Source organism: Fusarium phalaenopsidis, assembly GCF_050370095.1.
Source record: "Fusarium phalaenopsidis strain FUZ10S chromosome Unknown contig_32302, whole genome shotgun sequence".
In the NCBI taxonomy this organism is placed as follows: Eukaryota; Fungi; Ascomycota; class Sordariomycetes; order Hypocreales; family Nectriaceae; genus Fusarium; species Fusarium phalaenopsidis.
In genome coordinates, this window is record NW_028145405.1 from 1842273 (window position 1) to 1867682 (window position 25410).

Below are 25410 nucleotides of genomic sequence, written 5' to 3' on the forward strand. Positions count from 1 at the left end.
CGCCCGGTCCTTGTTTGCTCCAACAATCTATTGTCCTTTTTCCTCACACTCGCTCCTACTCTCGCTCATAGTCTTGATATCATCGCTCGGCCTTTACGACGCAAGCCAAGGGCTCTCTTACTCGTCCATCCCCTGCCTGCTCCTGCTCCACGGCCGCAGCCGAAACCGAAAATCCACGTCGTCCCCGTCGCTCGCTCGCTCGCTCGCAAGCAACGCACAACCCGGGCAGCTCCACGCCCCATTGTCCATCACTCATCTACTCCAAACGACGGCGCCCTGTCTCCCTCACTCAGTGTGGGCATTATACCCATAATCTGCCATTTCGATTCGATGCTCTCTCTTCTCCACGTTGAGTCCTGACGACAAAGTCGACCTCCTCGACGCTTGGGTGCTGTCGTGTCTGGTGCCCGTCTCCCGAGAAACCTTCCCACTATTCCATCTCCCGGTGCAGGGATCTTCCCAACTCAAACTCAATCCTGTACTGAGGCTGCCGCAACAACCATAACAAATCTTCCCGTGAGTAGCAGATAGTCTTCCTTTATTCCGTCCCTTCTTTGTTTTGGTCTTGTACTGCTGCCGAGATCGTCGACTTGCTGTCTCTTGGCGTCTTCATCTGGCGGCTGTTTGTCTTGTTCCATTTCCCCTTTACTGCGTCGATCGAAATCAACCTTCCTCCCTGATATCGTCTGCCTCGTTTCCCCTCACCGACACAAGGGCAGAGTCTCCCTGCGCCCAGCGCCCAGTCTCGTTACGTCTCTCGCCGCATGATTTTTGAGAATTCACCCGTTCTAACACCTTCCTCGCAGGGCCATGTCTCTCCCCGAACGGCCGGGCGCGAGTCCCGCATACGATCAGCGCAATGTCTACCGAAACTCGCCCTCGCGACGATCGCGTCCAGTCGACATTGAAACCGGTGGCTATCATCCCGTAGGAGATACAAATCAACACCAACGTGGGAGATCTGCTTCTTCTTTCGCTGATTCCATCGGTCCTAATTCAAATACAGAGAGTATGCCTCTGTCGCCATCGAGCCCCGAGGCCCGTGCCTCGAGGAACAACGAGCCCGTATCTCGCAAGAGGAGCTTGATTCGACCCGAGAGAAACAGGATTGATAGGGACCACCGAAATTACCACTACCACAAGCATGCTGCGCATATGAACGTTCTCCCATCGTCGACAGGAAATGACCCCATCTACGAGGACCTCGAGGCGTCGACCGACCGGTCCGGCTCGAATCTCAACGAGGACGCATCGGATAACTCTCCTCGACAGAGACGACATGCGAGCGGCGAACACGAGAAGAGCGCCGCCGCCTCTTCCCGCCCTGCTCCAAGCCGCTCGAAATCGGGAAAGATCCAGAAGAAGTCGAAGTCGAAGTCGAAGTCGAAGCGTAATTCCAGACAACAAACCAAGCGGGTGGAGGAGCAGCTTCGACCTCCTACATTTTGGAACGTCTACTGCGCCATTGTGACCTTCTGGGCTCCCGGCTTCATTATGAAGTGCTGCGGTATGCCAACAAGGGCGCAGCAGAGGGCCTGGCGAGAGAAGATGGGCCTCATCAGTGTCATCTTGTGCATCATGGCCATTGTCGGTTTTCTCACCTTTGGTTTCACGGCGACTGTCTGCGGCGCTCCCGCGGAGCGGTTACGCGTTAACAAGGTTGATAGTGGTAACATGATCTTCCACGGCGTTGCCTATGATCTGTCCAAGTCCCACCACCCTGCTGCTCAAGGCATGCCTCTTCGAAGTGACGGATTGGGCCCCAACGTTCTTTACGATTTGCCCGAGAAGCACGGTGGACAGGATGGTAGTTTTCTGTTCCAGAACGTCAATGGCAAGTGCAAGGGCTTGATCACACTCGCAGATGGTTCGGATGTCCCGACCAACGACGACGGCGACCTGGCTTGGTATTTCCCCTGCACTACGTTTAACCAGGATGGCTCGTCCAAGCCCAACCTTACCATTCCGTACTATCTTGGTTACGGTTGCCATACGACGCTCAAATCGCGAGATCTTTTCTACCTCGACTTGAGCGGCTCTGCGGACGTCTACTTTAGCTGGGACGATATCAAGAACAGCTCGCGCAACCTGATGGTTTACTCTGGAAACGTCCTGGATCTGGACCTCCTCAATTGGTTCAACAAGAGCCAGGTGGTGATCCCTGAACGCTTCGAGCAGCTGCGAGACAAGGATTCCGAGATCAACAAGCTTGTTCGGGGTCGCGACGTAACCCGAATGTTCCAGTCGTCAACTGACAAGAAGTATGCGCAGTGTTTCGAGGAGATTATCAAGGTTGGATCGGTCGATACCGAGACGATTGGCTGCATTGCTTCCAAGATTGTCCTCTACTGCGCCTTGGTCCTCATTCTCTCAGTCGTCGGTGTCCGCTTCTTGCTGGCCATCATCTTCCAGTGGTTCATCTGCCGCAAGTACGCACCAGCCAAGACATCGCAGAGCTCCGATCGCCGAAAGCGAAACCGCCAGATTGAAGACTGGTCCGAGGATATTTACCGTGCACCTGCGAGATTGCCTGGTGATATTGGAAGCACTGTGGTCGGATCTGACCGAACCACCAAGCGCGGATCATTCCTCCCAACCACATCTCGATTCTCAACTGTCGGCGGCCCCGACGTAAGGCTCGCTAACCAGCGACGCATTCCCACAACAATGGCCAGCCAGGCTGCTTCGAGCCAACTACTCGCACCTGGATCCATTTTCAAGCAGGGCAATGACAGCCGCGCCAGTTTCCTCCGATCAGACCCGTACTCCAGCAGCTCCAACCCTACCGAAGGCCCCGGACCCGCGGGCTTCATTCACGATGCCGTTGTTCCTCAGCCCCCTTCGGATTGGATGCCCTTTGGTTTCCCCTTGGCTCACACCATGTGCCTGGTCACGGCTTACTCTGAAGGAGAGGAGGGTATTCGAACTACTCTAGACTCGATCGCGACAACCGACTACCCCAACAGTCACAAGGTTATTGTTGTTATTTGCGACGGTATCATCAAGGGCAAGGGCGAAGCTGTTTCGACTCCTGACGTCTGCCTGGGCATGCTCAAGGACCACTCTACGCCTCCCGACATGGTTGAGCCATTCTCTTATGTGGCAGTTGCTAGCGGAGCCAAGCGACACAACATGGCCAAGGCCTACTGCGGTTTCTACGACTATGGCAAGAACTCTAGAATTCCTGTCGACCGACAGCAGCGCGTGCCCATGATGGTGCTTGTCAAGTGTGGAACTCCGGATGAAGCTGGTAACTCGAAGCCTGGCAACCGAGGAAAGCGAGACAGCCAGATCATTCTCATGTCTTTCCTTCAGAAGGTCATGTTTGATGAGCGAATGACGGAACTCGAGTATGAAATGTTCAACGGCCTCTGGAAGGTGACTGGTATCTCGCCGGACTACTATGAGATTATTCTGATGGTAGACGCCGATACCAAGGTGTTCCCTGACAGTCTGACGCACATGATCTCTGCTATGGTCAAAGATCCTGAAATCATGGGTCTCTGCGGCGAAACCAAGATTGCCAACAAGCGTGACAGCTGGGTGACGGCGATCCAGGTGTTTGAGTACTTTGTCTCACATCATCTGGCCAAATCTTTCGAGTCCGTCTTTGGTGGTGTCACCTGTTTGCCCGGCTGTTTCTGCATGTACCGCATCAAGGCCCCCAAGGGTGGTCACAACTATTGGGTCCCTATTCTGGCCAACCCCGACATTGTCGAGCACTACTCGGAGAACGTGGTCGAGACTCTTCACGAGAAGAACTTGTACCTCCTGGGAGAAGATCGTTTCTTGACAACCCTGATGCTGCGGACGTTCCCCAAGCGAAAACAAGTCTTTATCCCCCAGGCTGTGTGCAAGACGACTGTGCCCGATAAGTTTATGGTTCTCCTGTCTCAGCGACGTCGCTGGATCAACTCGACAATCCACAACCTCATGGAACTCATTCTGGTCCGTGATCTGTGCGGCACCTTCTGTTTCTCGATGCAGTTCATCATCTTTGTCGAGCTTGTCGGTACCCTGGTTCTGCCTGCTGCCATTGCGTTTACCTTTTATGTTGGTAAGTGAATTCAATGCTTGTTGTGTTAGGGCATAAGCTAACCACGTCGCAGTTATTACTTCGATCATCAATTCGCCTCCTCAGATCATTCCCCTGGTTCTGCTGGCTCTCATTCTCGGTCTGCCGGGTCTCCTTGTTGTCGTCACGGCCCACTCGTGGTCGTACATTGTCTGGATGCTCATCTACCTCCTCGCCCTACCAATTTGGAACTTTGTCCTGCCTAGCTACGCCTTCTGGAAGTTTGACGACTTCTCATGGGGTGACACTCGAAAGACGGCAGGAGAAAAGACCAAGAAGGCGGGTCTCGAATACGAGGGCGAGTTTGACAGCAGTAAGATCACGATGAAGCGGTGGGCTGAGTTCGAGCGCGACAAGCGATCCAAGAGCGGCTACTGGGGTTCCCGTGAGAACGTGGTAGGCGGCGGAGGCAGCTGGACCAGCCCTCCAGGCCACCACCAGTACAGTGAGGATTACTACTCTGATGCTTGAATGTTTGGCGCCACGGAGAAGGAATGGGTCAAGGCTACGGTGATTCAAAAGGAAGGGAGTTTATTCGAATAACCTGGGAATGCACACGCAACGCAAACGCACAAAGAGACGCATATGTAATACGGGGTAGCTTTTTTGAGGCGGGCTGTTCTGCTTATTGTTTTTTGAGGTGTCCCTTTAGAGGCACCGGACCAGTGGACAAAGGTCGCCTTCTTGTATAGAGTCAGTTGGACATGGCGACGGTATGGCGTTCGTTGTTCCAGCTGCTGCTTCTTGTAAATAGTGTAATTGGACTGTTCTGAATGACGATACCACATTTATTATGACTGCCTTGATGTTTCTGTTATGAACATGTCAGCTGTACACACCAGTATGTCCTCCAGCGAGTTGATCGTCAAAAGAAAAATAGGGGTTCCGTGAGGAGGGCAAAAAGAAAGGTCTCGGAGGGAGTCGAACCCTCGCTGGCGGAATCAGAATCCGCAGTCATAGCCGTTAGACCACGAAACCACGTGACTAGCTTGACGAGGAGTCATGGATTTTCGACTATGGTCTCTGTGACAACATGCAGGAGAATAACCCTGGCTCGAAGATGTAAATATCGAGCTGGCGCACTACCAACGAAGAAGTCGACTTGTTATAACTAAATACTAGCTTGGCCTCGGGCGTGTTTGTTGCTAAGGAACGGAGTCCACCATTTCGAGAGAACGTCCTCTAGCTTGTGGGCTCTTCAAACTGACGGGCATGTTAATAGCAGACAGACTCTTCTTGTTGTGCACCGAGTTCTCCGGTCAACAACAACAACTGCCATGCCACACGCACAAGCTTCACTTCCGTCAAAGATGAAAGATACTCTCAACTGCTGGATCCCTTCTAGGATGAGAAAATGACAACCTACTACCAAGTGCGATACCCACACAGACATCTAGTTAGGCCCGTAGGCATTGTAAGCATAGTCAAAGTCCAGAATCAAAAGCTCGTGCCTATCATTACCCTCGTACCGAGGTGCCTAGGACTCTAAAGCTAAAGCGACATTGAAAGCTCAAACACCGTCTCGCCCTATCTGCTCCGAATACGCCATACAACATGTACCGGCAACGCCAACAAGTACTGTACTGTAGCAGCAACCAAACCCGCCTTTGTATACTCCCTACATGCAAATGCATTATTCTTCGTCATGGCTTGCGTCAAAAAGAAACACACAAACGCCAGCCCTCTCCTCTCCCCTGAATGAGTCTCACTTCTTGGAAGGATCAACGTCCTCGCCCAACTCCCAAGGCTTTCGGGCGTCAACATAGGTCGATATCCGCTGGTCGCCCCATCGAGCCCCCACTGTAACCCATACGTGCTTCTGCGGCACGTGAGAGCTGATGTTCTCACGATAGCCGCCCCATCGGAGACGAGACTCCCGGCTCATCTGGCTGTTGCCAAGGCCGCCATTTGTCACCCATTCCTTGACAACGTCTTTGATAAAGACGATCTTTCGTCGGAAATCGTTGGCAGCGGGGATGCCCTGCAGATCAGGGGCGATCTCGGGCCGCCTCCGCGTGGTAGTCGTCCGTCCAGATCGAGGAGCAGTCGGCTTGGCTTGGAAGTTCAACAATGTCTGGAGGGGATACGACAGCATGGCTCGGTCGTCAAGTGCTGCTGCGCCAATGGTGCCGGTCTTGGCAAGTCTCTCTGCAGCATCCTGGGGGAGATGCCAGAAATGGCACCAGGTGCCAGTGGCGTCGATCACAATCTTGGTGTGGTCCGGGAAGTTGAACTGGACATGTTAGCATATTGCTGAGCTTCGTTCAGGGCAATGGGATCACTTACTTGGAGGTGGCCGTCGCAGAAGACCCAGCACCCAACGTCTCCGAATCGTTGGTAGAATGTCACCAGCTCGGCCATTGTGCCCTTCTGGCCTGGAGATATGGCACCCACTGGGTCGGTCTCTTCAGCCGGCACAAAATCGTCCCGTCCATAAGCGATCATGTAGTTGGCAAACTTCTTCCAAAGAATGATCCTCTCACGCTTCCGGTGTTGGAAGATGTCCTTACCCGGCTGCATCTTGCCAGGCGTTCCATCTTCATTCACAGCCACGCGGAATTGCTCGGGAGAAACAATCACCTCCGACAGGCCAATCTCTCCGTTGTTCTCAAAGAACTTGATGGGTTCAGTCATCGGGAGAGGCTGGCTTCTGTCCTCGTATGTTTCGTCTTCCCTGCGCAGAATATGTCTCTCTGCACCGCGAATAAAAACACCAGCTGGGGGGAGCAGCGCAGCCTTGCCATTTTCTGTCGTGGGGATATCTCGAAGAATGCATCCGACGCTACCATCGTTCAAGATGTAGCCTAGACCAAACTTGTTGGTGTAGTCAACCCACTTGACAACCACATGAGGATGGGGCGGTGCGACCATCTTTGATGAGATGATTGCCATGGTTCTCGAGTTGAGGGCCCGTTCTAGCTCTGTCTGAAGGCGGTGTAGTCGATCCAGAATCAGGTCAGGTCTTGTGCCTGAGATTTGGTCTTGCCGCTCAGAAGAGCTGAACAAAGTTGCTGGTCGCATAGATTCTGTATAGTCTCGCTTTGGCGGCGCGGCCGGGGCAGGGGGTGTAGCTGATCGACGCTCAAGCGCTGGTCTTTCAGACGTCTGGGGCTCTGCAGATCGACGAGAGGTTGTGCCAGCTGGGGGCAGGGCTGTCCTGCTCGAGCTTCGAAGGCTCTTGCTGGCCGACTCCATGGCTTCCCTCGAAGCATTCTCTCGCGATCCCTCCCTCCTTGGCCTCGCTCGCACGCTCTGCGAGGCAGACAGTGTGGGTTCGGGGGTGGGCCGTTGCTTTGGTACCATAGAGCTGGCCGGCCTGTGCTGCGACCTTTGCTGTGCGGCAAAGCTCTGTGGTGGCTGACGAAGGAGTGCCGATGCGCTGGTCTTTCCGCTGCCCGACAGTGGATCCTCGGTCGAAACGCTTGCCTGCGAGGATACGTGCGAAGACACGGACATGGCAAGCCGAGACTTTCTAAGCTGCTGCTCCCTCACCCATTCCTCGAACGGTCTATACAAGATTCCCTCCTCGAGCGGAATCAATGGGGTAAGACCAGCCTTCTCCTCTGCAGCCATCTCCTTCCAGATCTGAGAGTAGACAACCTTATCCGGTCCGTAGGGGCCTATGCCGCACTCTAGGCACATGTCCTTGAAGTTTCTCAGCGACTGTGCTTGCAGAGAGCTGCTCATCCGCGTGGCATAGAATTCTTGTCGGTCTGGTGGGAGCTCCCTTAGCCGTGAGCTCATCTCCGCTTCTGTAGGCATGTAGCCAGATGTGAAAAAGGGGTGTTGGATGATGGCATCGGGGTCCGGACGGCGATCCGCATCCTGGAGCATCGTGGCCACCAGGTCCTTAGCTTCTTGGCTGATGAATCTCTGCGAAGTCTCCGCAGCGGGCCATTCGTAGTCCCTCTCCCTGGCTCGGCGGTAGATTTCGTCTGTGGTTGAAGATTGAAACGGCGGCTTGGAGGTGAACATGGCAAACCTGTACTCGTTAGCATTTTTCATTCCGAAGAACCGACTTGTCTCACATGATAATTCCCAAGCTCCAGATGTCGACCATGTGATCATGGCCCTTCTTCCCCTTCTCCAAAATCTCAGGGGCGATGTAGTTTGGTGTTCCACAGAGCGTCGTCCGTCGAATCGTGTGCATATCTCTGCCTGTCACCAGCAATGCCGCGAGACCAAAGTCGCCAATCTTGGCGTTCATCCTTGAGTCGAGGAAGATGTTTCCCATCTTCAAGTCACGGTGGATGATGCCCTTGTTGTGCATGTACTTGATTGCGCCGGCGATCTGGACAGAGTAGAAACGGACTTCAGGTTCCGTGAGGCCTTTCCTCCGCTTCACCATGTCCATTAGCGAACCATTGGGGCACAATTCCAGGACCAGATAAGTGCAGTTTTCCTGCGAAAAGGCTCGTAGGAATTGGACGACGTTCTTGTGCTTCATCTTGGAGTGGATCTGAAGTTCAGTTTGGAACTAATAGCACGTTAGGACCAACCATTACAAATATTCCATCACCGCATACCTTTTGCTCCATCTTGGGAGGCATTGTGCTCTTGACAACCTTGAGGGCAAATTTTTGCCTCGTCACGGCGTGTGTTCCATAGTAGCAAATAGCAAAACCACCCTTGCCAAGCAATTTTCCAACTTGGTAGGTCACGCCATTGGGGTCGTTTGCGCTGGGGGGCTCGATCACTTCCGCTGGCGGTGGGGGTGGGTGCTCCTTGTCCTTGGCTGCCCTGAGCTGAGCTACAGTCTTGGTCTTGATCTCAGTCGTCTTGGGTACTCGTTGGGCGTTGGCGTCCCTAGGCGACAAGGCCTCCAGATCGATGCCGCCTCTGGGCGCAAGCCTGTGGGCCATGGCGAGAGAGCGACTCGATTAACACGTTTCGGAGGTTGAGGGGATCGACAGTGACTCGGTACGGCAAGCGCGATGCCAGCAAATAACGAGATCAACAACCGCCTTGAGGAGCCGCGAAAGTCGATCTAGAACCAAGGGTTAATTGTCATAATCATGTGGCCAGTGGATGCGTTGTTCGTAGCAGGAAAGGTTCGAAGCGATGAATGTCGGTCAGGGACTCGATGAAATTGGACGGGATGGACATACGGAACTCGCGACAACAGCATGCAAGACGAGAGAGGAGAGTCGCCTGTTCGCTAGCAAGAACGCAAAGGCATTAAGCAATGCTGAAGCTGAGATGAATATCGCCAGGACCTGTGTTAGTAGATGCAAGAGAACAAGTTGGCGTGTGGTTCCAGGCAGGAAGAGATGTAGTTGCCGCGACGAGCTAGAACCGCGAAGTTTGTGTACTTTCCCAGCGGGCCGTTGCCGCTGGCAACCACCACGAGGTACCCTCAGTGGGTCTTGTTCGTGGTTACTAGCCAATCATAGTACACCACACACCGCTAATGCTGTTATCCGCCAATCGGATTCCCTCTCGCCTAAGGTTTAGAAGCTCGGTCCCGTAGGTACCCAGCTTCAACAAGCTCAATTGATATGTCCTCGAGTTGATATACTGCGTGGCTATCTTACATCGTAAGTGATGGCTGTCTATGTTTAAGTGAGGGGATGTTATAGTGTACAAGGTTACAGGCCATGGAAGGACGGGCAGGGGTACCTACACCGGCATGACCAGATCCAACCTCCGTTCATGGATGTCCCCAACTCGTTCAAGAGCTCTTCGAGATCAGTGTGACTGTATTTCCCAGCCAACGCATTGTCTTCAATGCTTATGACTCTTGCCTGCCAGAATACGCTTCAATTTGACAGATGCTCGTCATCTCATGGTCATTGTAGGCTTGGGAGCAGCGGCTGTTTTGTCTTTGGATCCTTAAGACCACGCAACGCCTCCTCCAAGCTCTCGAAGCGTTGCCTCTGCTTCTCCTCGGCTTCTTCAAGTTCCCCCTCTCTCTTCTTGAGCTCTTCCAGCTTCTCATCGAGTTCCTCTAACCGCATCTTGTTCGCATCGGGCTTCTGTGACGACTTCCAGGACTCGTAGACGATGAGGCCAACGGCCACCGACAAGATGAATACGTCTCCAATGACATCTGCAAACAGGTCGACCGCCTTATTCTCGGGGAGTGCTCGAAATTTGCGCCGCCAGATATTCTGGAATGGTATCTTCCTCGCGGATGGCTCCGTGCTCTGCTTCAGTTTGAGCTCGTCGTCCCGCTTCTGCTGCTCTTCCGTCTTGACTGTCGGTGCCTCTGCCTTTTCCTTCGCTCGTCGCTCCGCTTCGGGGTTTCGTAGTAGCGCTACCGACATGCGCATATTCAATTGATGTATATGTTGGCCATATCGGGCCGCAAAGGCCCGGAATCGGGGGTGGTCGTGAGCCTGAGCTTTTATTTGATTCTGGCGGGGAGTCAGCGCTGGATCTTGGAGCATGGCCTTGGGAGGGAGGCTCGTACCGCGCCATACTTGGAAACATGCCTCACGAGCAGAGCCGCGAGCTTGAAGAGGGGAAGAGGGACCATGGCCGGAGAGGGCTTTGGATGTCTTGGCTCCAGGGTTGTCAGTTGCTCGAGCACCGAATTTGTTTCGCAGTCGGTGGGGCTTAGTGCCGGAGATGAGTTGCTGTCAATTGAGAGAGCTGTGAGGCGAGTAATGTCTCAATGATGGCGCACAACGAAGGATGTAGCGTCAATCGAGAGATTGGGTCGACCTAGTTCATGGCATTTCTTGGGTGATCGGGCCAACGGTAAGCACGTCGTCACCGGCCATTCTTCAAAGGCGAGCTCAGTGCCGTATCATCCGGCGCCGTGATGTTCCGCGCTGACCTTCCAGGGTGAGCGAGTGAGGGGTACGTACACTCGAGCTTCCAGTTCTCCGATTGGCCCAGTGTTTGAGATTGGGAATTAAACACTTCAGCTTGATCTCATTTAAATAACCATTTAACGATGGAAGTGTTCTATTCTTCTCATCAGTCGTTGGCCGTTGTTATAATTTGGTCTGGATTCCAATTAGGGGGTTGCCCTACCTAGATCACGGCACCTGCCTTTACACGGTGCAGTATCATCTGGCCTTCACCCAAATCCCCACAATGGTTGAGACCAGACATGATATGACATCTTGTTAATCCAACGGTTTTGCGAATTTGTCTTGGCTCTTGAGAGTTAAACTCACCCATGCCTATGTTATCGGGGGCTTAACTCAGGATACATGCTTCAATATTTAGTATTGGATGGTTGGGTATGTAATGTCTGCTTGAGCACCAACATCCAGCTCCTTTGATACCCCAGCTACCCTAGATTGAGAGAGAGATGGCAGGCAGCATTGACTAGGAAACTTTGATGGCAGCTTCTCAGCTGTGACTGCTTCCAGGGAAGTGCTTCTCACAGCCTCGCTCTTTCTCCCTCTGTAAGTCCGGGTCACGCACTCTCCATTGTTCTTTCCAAAATGGGAGCGAGTTACCAAGTTACCGGGCACCTCGAACTCTCGTGTTGGTTCGTCCACCCAACCCTCGATTCTAAAACCCACACCTTGCATCCCTCCTCAAGACTCGACGAATCATGTTCACCTCGTCCCTGCGGAAGCGACAAGAGTGGGCATCCACTGTCCCGTCACTCAGGGCTGGGTCGCACCCCTGGAAAGGTTCGTCTAATGTGATCCACGGCAGGCCATGCAGGAGGACTGATGCTAGATGAGCAGAGGCGACGCTGGATGCTTGTGATATCACATTTCCCATCACCAGCTCGGGTACACCGCCCGCTACTTTCAGAGTCACTCTCCTATCGTTGACAGAACTGCAGACTCACGATGGAAGGGCTCGCGTGGAGAGACTATGGCTGATGAGTGGAGGAAAGCATACCGCCGTGGTGCTTCTGCTATGCGGGGACAATCCAATGGAGACTTTCTCTCGAGTCCAGACCGAGTAGGATCCGTGATTCAACTACGATTTCTCATGATTCTAACACTGGTATGAAGGATGCTCTCGGATTCTGTCCCACCTATCATCCCAATTTCATCAACTCGAGACCTGCGTGGTTGTCTGGATGCACTCAGGCGAGAGTGTACGGTTACCCGAGAACACAGCAATGAGGCCCGACGAGATGCTCTTCGAGAATTGGTGTGCCAATGTATAGATGGAAAGGCGCTATCGAGAGACCAAGCCAACATATTGACCGGAATCACATCCGGATTCAGAGATCTCACGGTCCACGTCACTCACCCAAGCGGTCCAGCTTTCATCAAGGAGTATCTAGGCGATGCGGATGGTGAACGTGTCATTTCCTTTCTGACCAGTGGTCCCTCCCGCGTCAGTAGTTGAGTTGACGGGCGAGATAGGTGTGACATGGGATCATGTAGGGTTGCCATTCCCACTAAGATGGACTGATTCACCGGAGCCAAGACATTGGAATTAGACACACTGATTGTTGGCGGTGACGAGATGAATAGGCTATCGACTGATTTGGACTGACGCTTCTTAGATAACGTCACTTACAGTCGATCATCCGCCCAAAAAGCCGGGTCACCAAAGCCCGGAGCCGGGGACGAAGCTGCGATGTGGGTCCACAGCTCCGGAGCAAGATGGCTGCGAGGTTAATTGCCTGCATGACCAGCCATTCACGACGAGGATAGGCAGCCTCAGCTAGATCGATGGGAAGAAACAAACCCGCCCGAGGCGCCCAGGTTCTGCAAGGACAGGGTCGTGATATCCACCGGGCAACGGTCAACGCGGAGTGACGAGGTTGATGTGGCTGGGTCTGTCACGGGAGGCTGAACCAATGACAACGGGCGTGCAGCCGCCGGACAAGAAACGACGGCCATGCGACGAGCAGAGATGGTGGTCGGCCTCAAGCTCTGGTAATCACACACTATCGAACGACTCAAGACATTTGCTTGCACGATGGGGGAAACCATGCTGTGAAGGATGGGAGCTACTGGCTTGAGCATGACCTGGACGGGCAGCAATCCCAACTCCAAGCCTACCAGCTCGTCGTGTACCTGCCTGAGCGGACGTGTCCTGCCGGCGCCGTGTCAGGTGATGCGTGGCGATGCCGGGCCCGGCCATGTCAGTCCTGAGCGGTAGATGAAGCAGACTGAGCAGCGTGTAAGCGCTGAAAGCAGACTTGGAGTTCTTGTAGAGGGCCTTTAAAGGATGCGCTGTTTCGACAAGCGCCTGGCTTTGGGCGCAGCTGGACCATGTGCTGGCCGTGCTTCCAACACATATATTCATGCCTTCCGCTGGGACCAACACTACATGCAGCCGGCAGCCGATCAGTTTCGTTTCTTCTCTTGGGCTGGGGGATCTGGGCTCGGACAAGCAAAAGGCGAAAGTGCGTCTTTTGGACCTCGACAGAGTTAAAAAAAGAACCACTAAGGTCGACAAGCTAACTAGACAAGGGTGGTGAATGGATGGTCGGAGGTGGATGTGGGCTGGAGGCGGGAGAGGGGACCAGAGGTCAGGGGTCTTGAGCTTTCCCGCTCTCTCTTAACACCGCAACGTCGGTTGTCCCAGCCTCTGCTTCAAGAGGGGCACACGAGACTTGGTGCTGTATGGTGAGGCGTCTCAGAAGCAGGAGGCGACAGAGGACGGGAGAGAGGTGCGAGCCATTTCATGCGAAGAGTTTTTGGCATGCTCTGATGACCAAGTCGAGGACAATCAGGATCAAGGCCGACCGACGATGCTGTTGAGCTTGGTTCTCGATGCTCTGGCTCTGAGCTTTAGCTTCTGATCCTTGTCGGTCTACCCGCCGTGCTCCTCGTCCACATGGCTGATAAGCACGCCCATTGGCCCATGCTCTGGCATCTAGCCGCCGAGGTCATCACCAATCACCAGCCCCCGCACCACACCGGCAGACTTGTCGATGGAGGTTTCGATTAACCTCGACTAGGAGGCGGCCAATGACATGGCCTGGAGACGGGTTAGCATCAAGATCGTGGGCTTCCTCGCCGTGTGACAAGGCTACTGCACCGCATCGCATCCCTGCTCGACGGTCCCCCCCTCACCGTCACCCTTCTCCTCCGCCTTTCCGCACCGCCAGTCTCTGCCGTGATGGTGTCTGTATGGCCCGGCCCCGTTCGCGTGCAATCAATGCCCAGGGCGCTTGCTGCCCGTGAGGTGAGAATGAGAGGAATGGCCTCGAGGATGGCGTGGCTCATGGCTCGATGGGGCTCGAGGGACCCCCATGCTCGTAGTCGATGACTGCATTGCATTGGCTTGGCCTGTGAAATGGGTTGAACAAGCTTGCGTGCATTTTCTCTCCATTCCCGATGTCCATTCTTGGCCTTTTCTTAAAACTGCCCTTGGTCGCCATGCAGCAAGTCTCCTCTTCTTCTCGTCCCCTCCCCTCGGTAACATACCATACCATACGGATACCATACCATCCCTGGTCCATCTTGAAATCGCTTCCTCAGTTCCAGTGTCTCAGAACTGTCGTGTGTGTCATCGCCACAACCCACTACGCACTCTTGCGACAACCATAGCTTCGGACAACAGAGAAGCCGACCTCGCTGAGACAGCCGAGCCTTGGTCTAGTTAACTTGGGGCTTTCGCATCTGCCTCAACCACGACTGCGCAACGCTACCTATACAAACCGCACTATCAGATGCCGCCCGTATGCTCGCTGTCATCATAGATCGGATTGTTAGAACGTGGATCTCTGAACCAGCTCCCGCGACATCGCCGGCTACACAACCATCCGCAATCGTCTGACACGCCGACGCCTCAGACTCTCAACCACCCGCCTCTCCACCCTCCTCACTCTCTCGGCACGACCTCTACCCTTCGGGGGGGTTGCTGCCATTATCAGACGCACATAACCTCAATTTCGCATAATACCGGCCTCTCACCCACCTCTACTCTACTCTACTCTCTTCCTCTCTAGGTTCCAGTAATCTCAACATTCTTCTGTCTGCTGGCCTGACGGACCCTTCTTTTTACCTTTCTCTCGTTCATCTTATAATACCCCTTTGTCTTTCGCTTTTTCGTTTTACGACTCCCACCGCTGGCCGGTCTGTACTATTACCACCGAGGACGACTCTCGACAGCTGTGTTGGAAGTGGAATTCGATTAGACCAAGAGAAGCAAGTGTCTGGAAGTGCCATCCGCAAGGGAACCTCGCCAGGCTTGGAACAACAGAGAAAGATAATCTTGATTGGGACTTCAACGACTTCATCATGGGTAGACTCATCAAGAACCACTGGGCGCGTCTCATCATCTTGAGCGCCGCAACCTGTAAGTTGACTCTTTTGAGACACCCCCGGAACTCGACTAACATTTACAATCTAGACCAGATTGCGGCTGCCATCGAGGCCTTCATCTGGCCCAAGATCTTTTGGGATTTCCTAACACACAGCCTCGACGGCGCTGTGAGACCGGTTCCCGTGCTCCAGATATTAAATCTACTCTTCGGCCTCACCATGATAGGCCTCGAATGGCCCCTGGGCTTCGTCGCCGGCTCGGCACTCCACCGCTCGCTCGAATTCCGCCTCGCCCTCCTTCCCTTAACGGCGCTTTGCGCAGCCCTCATCTACCAGGGCACAAATGCCGCCATCTACTACCTCATCGGCATGGTTGTCTACTTTTGGGCATATAGCGAAGGCGAGGTAAGCACTGTCCTGTTCCATAAAGTGGGATCAACACTAACATGCTGGTTCTAGATCATATGTGCAAAGCCATGGACTCTTCCCCAACGTGGGCGCGGCGGCGCATCTCGTGTATAGTCAGATTTTCTACCTCACCCGCACCCCTTGTCCTCTCTGTATCCTACCACGGCAGAGAGAAAAAAAAAGACTGTACCTACATAGTACAAAAGTCAGACCGGGGCAAAGCATCTAGATGAATTCACGCAATCTCTAGAACTACTCGTCGCCCCCAAAAGGCGCACTTACTCGCACGTCTCACGTATATACCCTCACGTCACGTCGTCTTCATGATCACGACGTCTGACGATCTACGACGTTTCCTTTTTCCATTTAATGATTTGCTTTTTCCTTTACAAATACCAGTCTATGTTTTCTTATTTCCGATGAATCTTGATGAGGAGGATCTCAACCGCCATGTTCACCATTCCTACGATATTGTATGGCCAGCGTGGAGGAGTTGGTCTGGGCTGCCCTAGGAAGGGGATAACTCTTGCGCCGCCGTGTCGGATGTGAACGGCGTGCAATTTGGGAGGCAAGGGGTCCGAGGCATGATGATCAATCTGATCGGCTCGCAAGAGGCCGCCGGGACTCGCTGATCCCGGCGCATGATTTGCTTCAGGCCTCTGGAAACCCCCTTGCTGGATGTAACCCGATAGATAGAAACTAATAAACAATAAAACAAACAGTCATCATATTCGCTTGCGTCTTATTTCTTGTCGTTTCGCCTCGAGTTTCAACCTGGTCGAGCCAAGCCGGTCCGGCCGGACCCTTTCCCCTGAGCTAACTAACAGAAGACCTCACATGAACCACAAAAAAGGGCTGAGTCTTGGAAACCAACTCCTCTGACCCAGAATCTTGGGAAAATACTACGCAGTACCTCGGCCTGGAGCCTCAATTTTTTCTTGGCTCTGTTGCCCATGGTTGCAGCGGCTGATGCTCTCCGAAACACCCCTTGTCGGACCCGGGTCTGAGGGACCCACATCGGAGTCGACTCTACGGGGACGGCGTGCCGACTTGACACACTCGACGGGAATAAAGGAAACAAAGCCAAGAAACGCATGAAGAAAGGGGGTTAAATGAGTATGAGAGGATGCTTGAGGAGTTGAAAGAGGAAGTTGATTTTTTGTCTATCCGTGGACCCGGCAACCAAAGATCCGACATCAACATCAAGTTGTTGTTTGGGAGTAGTACCACAAGCCCCAATGTTAGAAACTACACTCTACTCTTCTTGTATTATCCCTGATCTAAAAGACGGTGCCGTCACTCTTGATGATGATGGGACTCGACTTTGTCTTTGGTCGACGCTGCGCTGCCACCTCACGTCCAGACTTCCAGGTGCCAGCCTCGAGCAGCTGCGCCATGCTCAACTGAACACCATCACCCATGCGAGACTGAATCTTGGTGTACAGCTTGTCGATCAGCACCAGAGTCAAGGCCCTCCACTCGACAATGGTGTCGTCTCCTGCCTCAAAGAGCGGCAGCTCCCCACCCGACGCCTCCAAGCCGCGGTTGAGCGTCTCCTTCTTGAGAGACAGCACGCCCAGGTCGACGAATAGGCCGCCGTTGCGGTACTCGGGCAGGGCTGTTAGAGAATCGGCGTTGATCCACTGCAAGCCTAGTACACGCTGGAATGGAACCATGAGGGAATAGGTGAGCCACTGGGTGAGTTTGTGGAAGGGCTGAATGTTGTCTGCGGCGGCATCCGATTGCCCGCCCGTTCGGAGGGTACTGAGTGGCCATGCATCGCCGATGGCTGTCCCACCAATAACAGTTCGGTCCTTGGGCCAAATGGGAATGAGGAGAGTCTGGAGAATGTCCCAGAGAACGAGGATGTCAAGCTTGGAGGATTCACCGGCTGTCTTGACCAGATAGTCTAGGATTGGTAAGTAAGACATCGGGTGATCGGGCAAGAAAAAACTCACCAACGAGGTTTCCTGGTCGGCCTTCAGCCCCGAATACATCCGGGTGGTCGAGAAGTGACTGCCCCAGGCTTCTGAGGAGGGCCGCACGAGAATCAACTCCCAGCATGGGGTTGCTGTCAGACACTTGGAAGCCCTGGGCGAGTTTATCCGTATCAAGCTGCTTCAAGCCATTTCCTATAAGCCGTTAGTACACATCTTGATATCGAGCACGGTAGACATCACCATTCACCGTTGGGGTAGTGTCGGTCGTGAAAGCCAACTCGTTAAACATGTCGAGGCTGGCCACGGCGATACCCTCACTCCGCTCATAGACCTGACCAGATCCGGGCTCCTTGTACCGCCAATCATCACCAGCACCGGCATCCAAGAGGACCGAGACGAAGAAGAGATCGATGAGACGACGTGTCTTTTCAGTCACATCGCATCCCTCCTCCTCCCACTTGTCCATGATGCTGGTGATGCGCGGCACATTGCCCACCTCGAAGTGCTGCCAGCGGCCATGAGGGGGAATCGTGTGGAACTTGTCAGGACCAAAGTCACGCTGGAAGAGCATCCGTTAGTCTTTGTTTTGGAGGGAATATTGGGCCACAACCTTGATGACAGAGGCCACAAAGTCGACGACCTCGTCCAGCTTCTCCTCATGAAGATCGAAGTGGCTCAGCTTGCCAGACTTGGCCACATCCCCAACAATCTTGGCACGGTCTCGGATGGCCCGGAGAGAGAGTAAGTACTTGGCCTGCGAATCCATCGTGAATATGTGATAAATGCTTTTCTGTTATGATAGTGAACAAACATGAACACCTATGAACCCCGCACTTGTAGTTGTTATCAAGTACAAGCTTGTACGGCGGAGAGCAACAAAGGCGGTATGTAAGCCGAGACACGGCACCACGATCGATCGGGCAGCTGCACTGATAAGACAACCACGTCACACAAATTAATGCTATTTCCTCATCTGCATCTCAACACCAATAACATCACCAGTATTTATAGTCATTGTTCGAATCAAATCAGAGGGCTGGTTTATTAATTCATGGGACGCTATCATCAATCCTTCCCCTTCTCTCGGGGCGTCAGCGACGCTTGCTGATCTGATAGGATGGTCGCCATCATGCATATCCGCCTACCATCGGCGACCTTTCCAGCCATTTCTGAACGGTGGTTCTTTCTCGCAGCCAAGCCCCAGTCATCGAATACATCGCCGCTAATAATTTCCTCTACGTTTCCGGAACGCCTGCTGTTCACGTTTCTAGTGGGCAACCATGGGACCCTTGGAGTCGTTCTTGGTACCTTGACGCTCGGGCATCTGGGATGCGTTAGCTGCACTGTCGCAATAAGGCGAGAGTAGATGGTGCTTACCTCCGAGGTCTGGGTCTCTCCATTCTCTAGGATTTGCTTGATGACCTCGTCATCAACAGAAGTGCCGAACTCGTTCTCAAGGGCCGCCTTGGAGGCAGTGTCGTAGGTTCCCTGCAGTCCTTGGCTGAAGGTGCTGTTAGCAACAGTCCACAAGATCCATTGGTATCGGCAATTGGTGTAACATCCAATGCAGAGAGAGGGAAACAAAAGAACAAGCTTCAACATGGTGGGTAGGAGCCATGGGTCCAAGCGATCGTGTGCCAAGCAATCGGAGCATCTCGCCATCACGCCCACCCAGAGTAACAAGAAAGTAACGGTGCCGGGGAGAGTAAGAAAGCGGGGGTGGCTTGCTCCCAATGACTTACCCATGGGTCAGGAAGATCTTGAATGAGGAGATGAAGTGCGCCAGAGGCACGCTCTTGTCGGCCTTCCACTTCTTGTAGGTCTCGACGTCATCAATGAAGATGAGGAACTCCTCGCTGCTGCCCTTGAGGTAGACCTTGGTCTGCTGAGTCTCGCCGCGAGCCATTGTGATTGAATTGATGTGTGGTTTGCTTTGGTGGTTGGAAAGGTAGGATGTCGCGTGACGGAAGGATGAGATCGCTGGTGGTGATTGGGTATTGTTGTTGTTGGTAATGAAGAGTGTAGAAATCGTGAGGATGATGAAGAGAAGGAGAGAAGAAGGAGGAGGATGAGGGAGAATGTTATGGCTTAAAAAGAAGCTCGGTGTGAGGAGCAGTGACGAGTGTAGCTTCCTCTGTTTACTGATTCGGAAGCTTCCTACGTCATAGCCGTGCTTCAGAGCATCACAGTGGGCAGGTACGTACCGAGCCGCGGGGCACTCTCAGAGCAAAGTCCCCGCAAAAAGCCGCGAGGAGCTACCCCTCAGCCAATCAGCACGCGCCTTCCCGCTGCCTGCCTGGTTGGAATTTGCCCGCCTTCCTCAGACGTTCCTGCATGCTGAACCCACCATGTACGTCACCTTGTCTTGAGCCAACTTGGAAGCTTCAGGTTCACCAAGGTCCTCTCTCACCTTGTACCGCACAGTGCAGCACAAGACGCCTCATTCAACCTCGTCGATCCATCGCGTGCCCCGCGTGTGAGCCTGGAGATTTCTCCCCCAAGCATTGGCTGCATTGGGCCCCCCTCCCAAGCCCCCTCAGCTTTTCTTCTCCCGCTTTCTACGCCAGGTACGTATATTACCTGCGGCTTTCCGTTGCCTTGGCAAACCTCACCTTGGCTACCCGCTTACGTATCAACCTGATGCCAACCTGATGATGGCACCATTCTCATCCAGAGCCCAGTGCCTGATATCTGGACCCTCACATCATGGCCACTTAGACCTCAGTGTCATCATGTCCACGTCGCTGTTCCCCGTAGCTAATTCATGACCCATCATGTTCTCTAAATACCAGATCCATCCAACTCCAGCATATCACCTGTGATGCCAAGTAGCACGCCCTATGTGTGTATGCTCAATTATTTCGATAAAACCTCTGGGCTTCTTGAACATATTGTAACCGTTGAAGAGCCGCTTCTGTCAATACACTCGGTAATAATCCAATTGAATTGTCTCTCCACACACCAATCACCACCATCATTCTTCAACTTTGGCTCATAACCCCGTCCCAAACCCTACAATATAGGCTTCACCCGAAAAATCTGCGAAAACCATGCCCTTTCTTTTCGTCCTGGGCGCTACCTCTAGTCCACCGATTGCTTTTGGATCGCACTGGAATACTGGCTGGCGGACGTGTATTCTCCTTTGTACTGGGTGATGCTTCTGCTTTCCGAGAACTGGTCGTCGATGATTGTATAGCTGATTCTTTTTTCAAATCGTCATCCATAGTGTCTGAAGTCGTTTCTACCAAATCTGCATCCCGAGGCCTGGATGAGATCGTGAGCTTTTGCATTGAGGATCTGGCGTCAGCGACACGGCTTTCCTCCATGTTCATCTCCGTAGCCTCAGGTAACGTGGAGCACTTTGTAGAATTCGAGTGCCAACTCCCATCCACATCGAAAACGCCAAACGAGCTCGCACTTGACTTGCTAGTTTGTCGGGTGAGTCCCTCGCTCGCCACCTCTTCACTTCCTCTGCGTGAGATGCTTCCCGATCTCTTGGCCATGTTTGCCATGCTTAACTTTCTCATCATTGTCGATGCTGACCGACGCATCAGCTGCTCATTACGGGCGATGCTCATCGTGTCAGGAAATGGAATGATGTTTTGGCTCCAGACGTCCCCTAGAAGAACCTCAAGCCGCGCTCTTTCGCTTCGGGGCGGTACAAGCACTGGGATCCTTGGCTTCGATGATACCAACGAATGTGAGCGGCCAAGAATTGGTACCGGCCCTGTGGTGTTGGTTGTCGACTTGACAAGGCTTGTGTTCTTTAGAATGACATGAACTTGTGCTGAGTGTGGGATGGCGGTAGTCGCTCGATTGACAGAAGCACTCCGAGCCATTGTGCCTACAAGAATGAGTTAGCAGCCTACGGCAAGGCGACAAGAGTACGCACCTGGTCGTCTAAAGATGGCACCCAAGCTCTTCATGTCAAAGGAGAGGAAGTTGTATAGCACTGATGGTTTCTCCGATTGCTCTAAATCTCGACCCCGTTGTAATCGATCTCGCCATTCAGTCTCTTCATTCGGACTGCAGGCTGTCATGACCAGCTCATACAACTCGTGCTGACCTTCAAAGACCAGCTTCCAAGAGAAAGGAGCCAAGTGACATCGCAAGCCTGAAGAATATATGTCAGATGCCAGTCTGTGTTTCTCCATAGCGGTTCTTACCTCCTCCTTTGTCGACATCCTCAACCCTTGCACTGCGCAGATCAATGCAGGCCAAAATTGTGTATATCCGATCAGACTTGCCCCCTGAAGCAAGGCAGAGGACATCCTTGTACAACAAGCAGATCATGTACTGGCCCTCAACTCCGGCCTCGGTCTCCCAACAAACATGAAGTGCACCGCACAACTGGATGTGGCCAAAGGCACGAATCTGATTCTTTGAGTCCGCATCAAGCCTCTGCCGAACAATTAGAATCCACACTTGACAGATTTTTGTGAATCATACCCTGTCGGGAAAAACTAGACGATCCTGTAATAGCCAAGTCTTCTCTAGTGTCGTTTTCATGTCTTGATTCGTGGCCGAGTTGTTGATCTCAATTGTTGCTTCCCGAAGCCTCGCCAAGGCTGTTTCAACCTCCATGTGGGAGTTCGGACAGTCAAGTACTGGTGTGTGCTTGAGAAGTTCTGCAAACAGGAGGGGATATCTGCAGATTCTCTGGATAGGCTGAACTCGAAATGTCAGGGTGCTCGGACTTATTGAAAGGGAGTCAACATACCTTGATAAGAAGGTCATTAACGGTGAGGGCCTTGTTAGACCCGCCCTCCTGACCCTTGGGGGATCCTACGGAGAAGCCCAAAGCCTCGACCCCTTTTTGGTGAACCTCCCATTCGGGGAAACCCTCGTGTGCCGCTGCAATGTCTCTTCTCATCATCTCAAACTTTGCCCCGTACTCTTTATAAATGAAGAATTCGTGCGTCTCATTGTGAAGTTAGCGCACTGACCTCAGCGCTGATGGAACAAGGTCATGGATTCTGTACCTTTTTGCTGAAAACCTTGGCAACTTCCGCCGCAACCTGGGGGTCAGTGAGCATTCCAGGTACATGATGGAGTGCTTGTAGGTTGACACCACAATCAGGGAGCGTGTTCAAACCCCGTGACCGATTGCGACCGCTCTTGCTGAGCACGGGGTGGTCAAGTTGAGAATATTCGGAGAAGGGGACCACGCGGTGAAGATCGCCCAAGATTTCGTCGTGTAGTTGAAGAATGTGGTGCAGATTTCGATTAGTCGATGATCGTAGCTGCTTAGACAGGGAAGGAAGAGCGGCAAGCATATTGACATAGGTCTGATACGGTCAGCTGGCCCAAGTCATTTTAAGAATACAAAGCTCACATTCATAAGGAAACGGATGTCACCAATATAATTCTCCTCTGTGCTGATGAGCTCCTCCAAGATCTGTCGACGTTCGAATGCACGCTGGGTTGCGGTTAAATCCTCCTCAGCTCTCTCCAACGGCCCAACGTCCTTAGACACTCGGGGAGTAGAAAGAGAAGCTCGACTGCTGCGTTCTGCACGCGACCGGCCATGGCGCCGACGCGAGGGTGCTGCGGCGCTCGCGGTAATAAGGCTCGTACTGGCGCTCTGTACAGCAGTTATGAAGCCCAAGGAGGATCCCGAAGATGGAAATCGATTCCTGAATCTGCGATGGATGACACGTCGGAATGGGTTGTTAGGCTCGGGATATTTGCATCTCTCATCACCGGTATATGTTTCTCCTCCTTCACTCAGGCTGTTTCGTCGCTTGAGAGATCTCACCCATTTGCGGAATGGTAGCTTTGGCAGGGGATTCACGGAGAGGTGATCATAATCACCAGGGGGCGCTGAGCATCGCATCGGCTGCGAGTCCGCTGCCCTTTCTTTGGGTATATTTCGAATGTTGAGCTTATTCAAATCATCAGATGCGTCTCCGTCATCGCTGCGTATGTTATCCGGGCTCAGATCGATGTCGAAAGCCTTGCCGAGCTCTTCCCAGGGGCTCTCATCTCGCGATAAGACCGGAAGGCCGGTTGTTGGCCAACTAGGCCGTTGAGAACTGTCAATATTAAGAGTAATACCAGAAGGCGAGCTCGGAGGATCGGTGGAAGCCATGCTGGAGAGCGGCTAGGCGGTAGAGTCCAAGAAACGGAGCAATGTTGCGATCCCAAGAAACCAAAATAACACTCAACAAGGCCGAGCATAGGCAAGCTCTCAAATCATAGCTGCAGTGATGGATGATGAGAAACAAATAGATGATCGCAAATTTCACGGTGAAGACCGAACTCGCGGAGTAGGATCTAGTAGAGCTGCACAGGAGCAGTCGCGACCGCAGGTAGATATCCAGCCAAGGGAAGGAAGTGGTAAAGTGGAAAGAGGCCGAACTCTCCAAAACGCCCCTTCTCTGGCCTCTTCGAAAGAGCCAGGGAAGGGACTTTGAACGGGAATCGAGATCATCTTTCACCGCGCCTTCGGTTGCCCGAGACTGTCAAGTCTTTGCAGCTAGAATGTCTTACACAACCCACGACGGCACGGCTGCAACTCACCTCCTAAAGTTCCAGGTCTCTGAGGATCGCACCGCGCCGGCGCAAAGAAGCCAAAGTATCACGATTCGAAGCGGTGAAACGAAGGCGTCACCTATGATGGCCTTGCAGATGAAAGGCGAGAAGGCGTGCTGGATCTTACATCACAAATGCTTGAAGGCATGATGCAAGGTGACGGTATCAAAAGAGTCAGATGCCCACTGAGCTATCAAAGAACCGTAGTCACGACATCTAATGTCATGTGCGAGAGTGCAAATATGGCGAGAATCTTGCATAGAGGCTTAATCGGCAATAAATAAACATAGCTTCATGGCTTGCAGTGGCTTTCATTTGAGCATGGGTGGACAAGCCATGTGAGCAGGCGGCTGAGAAGCCTTGTGCTTGACTCAGACAGTGTCCTTTCCATAAATGAAAATTGATCTGAGACATCCATTTTCAAGATTTTATGAGCCGTGAGTGTCGGGAATCGAGGAGGCTGGGAATGAAACTCGAAAGGTGGTCGATATCATGGTTGTTGGGACGCATGTAACTTGAGGTCATTGAGGTACCTGAGGATTTCGTTTCAAGCAAACATAGCCAGAAGCTTTGAGGCGTCGGTCGCATAAATAAACAGTTGGCGTCATGAGGCGGATTGCCTCGTTACTCGTCCGTTGTCTTAGGCCATGTTGTTTCGTTCATGCTCGAACTTACTTGTTGATATGGCAAACATTTGATGCTAGTTACCTCTATACAAGGATTTGGCTATGAGTTATACACCAAATAAAACAAAGAGTGGCCACTTTTGAAGTTCTGGTGGGACATTGGTCTGAAAAGCAGTTATCATGACTCCAGTTGATGTCTCATCAAGCTCATGGCTGACACCGACAGGGAGTAGCACGTACTAGGTACCTAGGTACTGGTGAGTTGGATACATGCATAATGGCCGTGCTATCTTGAGGTACCTACAACAAGATGTGGAATCTTGATGACTGGAGATACTCTCTGGAACTCGATTGATGATTGCAGCTGCAAAACAACATCTCCTCTTGGCCTCCCCACTGGCCCTCTTCTCCATCGCCAACTTCATCATCAATTGGCGAGGACGGACTGCCCGGCAATCCTCAACTTGGCACACGTCGACTCGAGCGCAAGTCTCGTGTCTTTGTGTAAGCCAGGCCGGCTCGGCATCGTGGCGGTGCAAAGAGGAGCTATGCCAGAGAGGGGCAAAGTGGACGCCGATGGACCCCTGAGGCGAGGACCAGGCTTTGGGGGTTCCAGGGGAAACCTCAGTGGCTTTCCAGGGGTCTCCAGTGGACGAGCGATCCATCATCGAGGACCGGGC

At 52.9% G+C, this 25410-nt stretch overlaps 8 protein-coding genes and 1 non-coding gene across 9 annotated transcripts; 2 read left to right on the forward strand and 7 right to left on the reverse strand.

Annotated features, from left to right (window-relative positions):
- Nucleotides 1-810: 810 nt before the first annotated feature.
- LRP88_07940 (chitin synthase CHS3) lies at nt 811-4524 on the forward strand (the record flags this gene model as incomplete). Its single annotated transcript, XM_083244453.1, has 3 exons — nt 811-4057; nt 4110-4471; nt 4522-4524. The coding sequence occupies 3 exons, from the start codon at nt 811-813 to the stop codon at nt 4522-4524; spliced, it is 3612 nt and encodes a 1203-aa protein (XP_083098947.1).
- A 457-nt stretch (nt 4525-4981) lies between these two features.
- On the reverse strand, nt 4982-5053 carry LRP88_07941. The gene has a single exon. It is a non-coding gene; the product is annotated as a tRNA-Gln (tRNA).
- Nucleotides 5054-5780: 727 nt separating this feature from the next.
- LRP88_07942 (uncharacterized protein) lies at nt 5781-8050 on the reverse strand (the record flags this gene model as incomplete). The annotated part of the gene is made up of 2 exons (XM_083244454.1): nt 5781-6308; nt 6362-8050. The coding sequence occupies 2 exons, from the start codon at nt 8048-8050 to the stop codon at nt 5781-5783; spliced, it is 2217 nt and encodes a 738-aa protein (XP_083098948.1).
- Nucleotides 8051-8099: 49 nt separating this feature from the next.
- On the reverse strand, nt 8100-8937 carry LRP88_07943 (uncharacterized protein; the record flags this gene model as incomplete). The annotated part of the gene is made up of 2 exons (XM_083244455.1): nt 8100-8552; nt 8602-8937. 2 exons carry the CDS (start codon nt 8935-8937, stop codon nt 8100-8102), a joined length of 789 nt encoding a protein of 262 aa, XP_083098949.1.
- Nucleotides 8938-9864: 927 nt separating this feature from the next.
- Nucleotides 9865-10553, reverse strand: LRP88_07944 (optic atrophy 3 protein-domain-containing protein; the record flags this gene model as incomplete). Its single annotated transcript, XM_083244456.1, has 2 exons — nt 9865-10431; nt 10488-10553. 2 exons carry the CDS (start codon nt 10551-10553, stop codon nt 9865-9867), a joined length of 633 nt encoding a protein of 210 aa, XP_083098950.1.
- A 4645-nt stretch (nt 10554-15198) lies between these two features.
- On the forward strand, nt 15199-15744 carry LRP88_07945 (uncharacterized protein; the record flags this gene model as incomplete). The annotated part of the gene is made up of 3 exons (XM_083244457.1): nt 15199-15256; nt 15311-15627; nt 15682-15744. The coding sequence occupies 3 exons, from the start codon at nt 15199-15201 to the stop codon at nt 15742-15744; spliced, it is 438 nt and encodes a 145-aa protein (XP_083098951.1).
- A 1166-nt stretch (nt 15745-16910) lies between these two features.
- On the reverse strand, nt 16911-18336 carry LRP88_07946 (URC4/urg3 family protein; the record flags this gene model as incomplete). Its single annotated transcript, XM_083244458.1, has 4 exons — nt 16911-17539; nt 17589-17762; nt 17811-18129; nt 18181-18336. 4 exons carry the CDS (start codon nt 18334-18336, stop codon nt 16911-16913), a joined length of 1278 nt encoding a protein of 425 aa, XP_083098952.1.
- Nucleotides 18337-18837: 501 nt separating this feature from the next.
- On the reverse strand, nt 18838-19476 carry LRP88_07947 (ribosome maturation protein; the record flags this gene model as incomplete). Its single annotated transcript, XM_083244459.1, has 3 exons — nt 18838-18894; nt 18948-19071; nt 19313-19476. The coding sequence occupies 3 exons, from the start codon at nt 19474-19476 to the stop codon at nt 18838-18840; spliced, it is 345 nt and encodes a 114-aa protein (XP_083098953.1).
- Nucleotides 19477-21698: 2222 nt separating this feature from the next.
- LRP88_07948 (uncharacterized protein) lies at nt 21699-23661 on the reverse strand (the record flags this gene model as incomplete). The annotated part of the gene is made up of 5 exons (XM_083244460.1): nt 21699-21971; nt 22020-22238; nt 22291-22491; nt 22553-22858; nt 22906-23661. The coding sequence occupies 5 exons, from the start codon at nt 23659-23661 to the stop codon at nt 21699-21701; spliced, it is 1755 nt and encodes a 584-aa protein (XP_083098954.1).
- Nucleotides 23662-25410: the final 1749 nt, after the last annotated feature.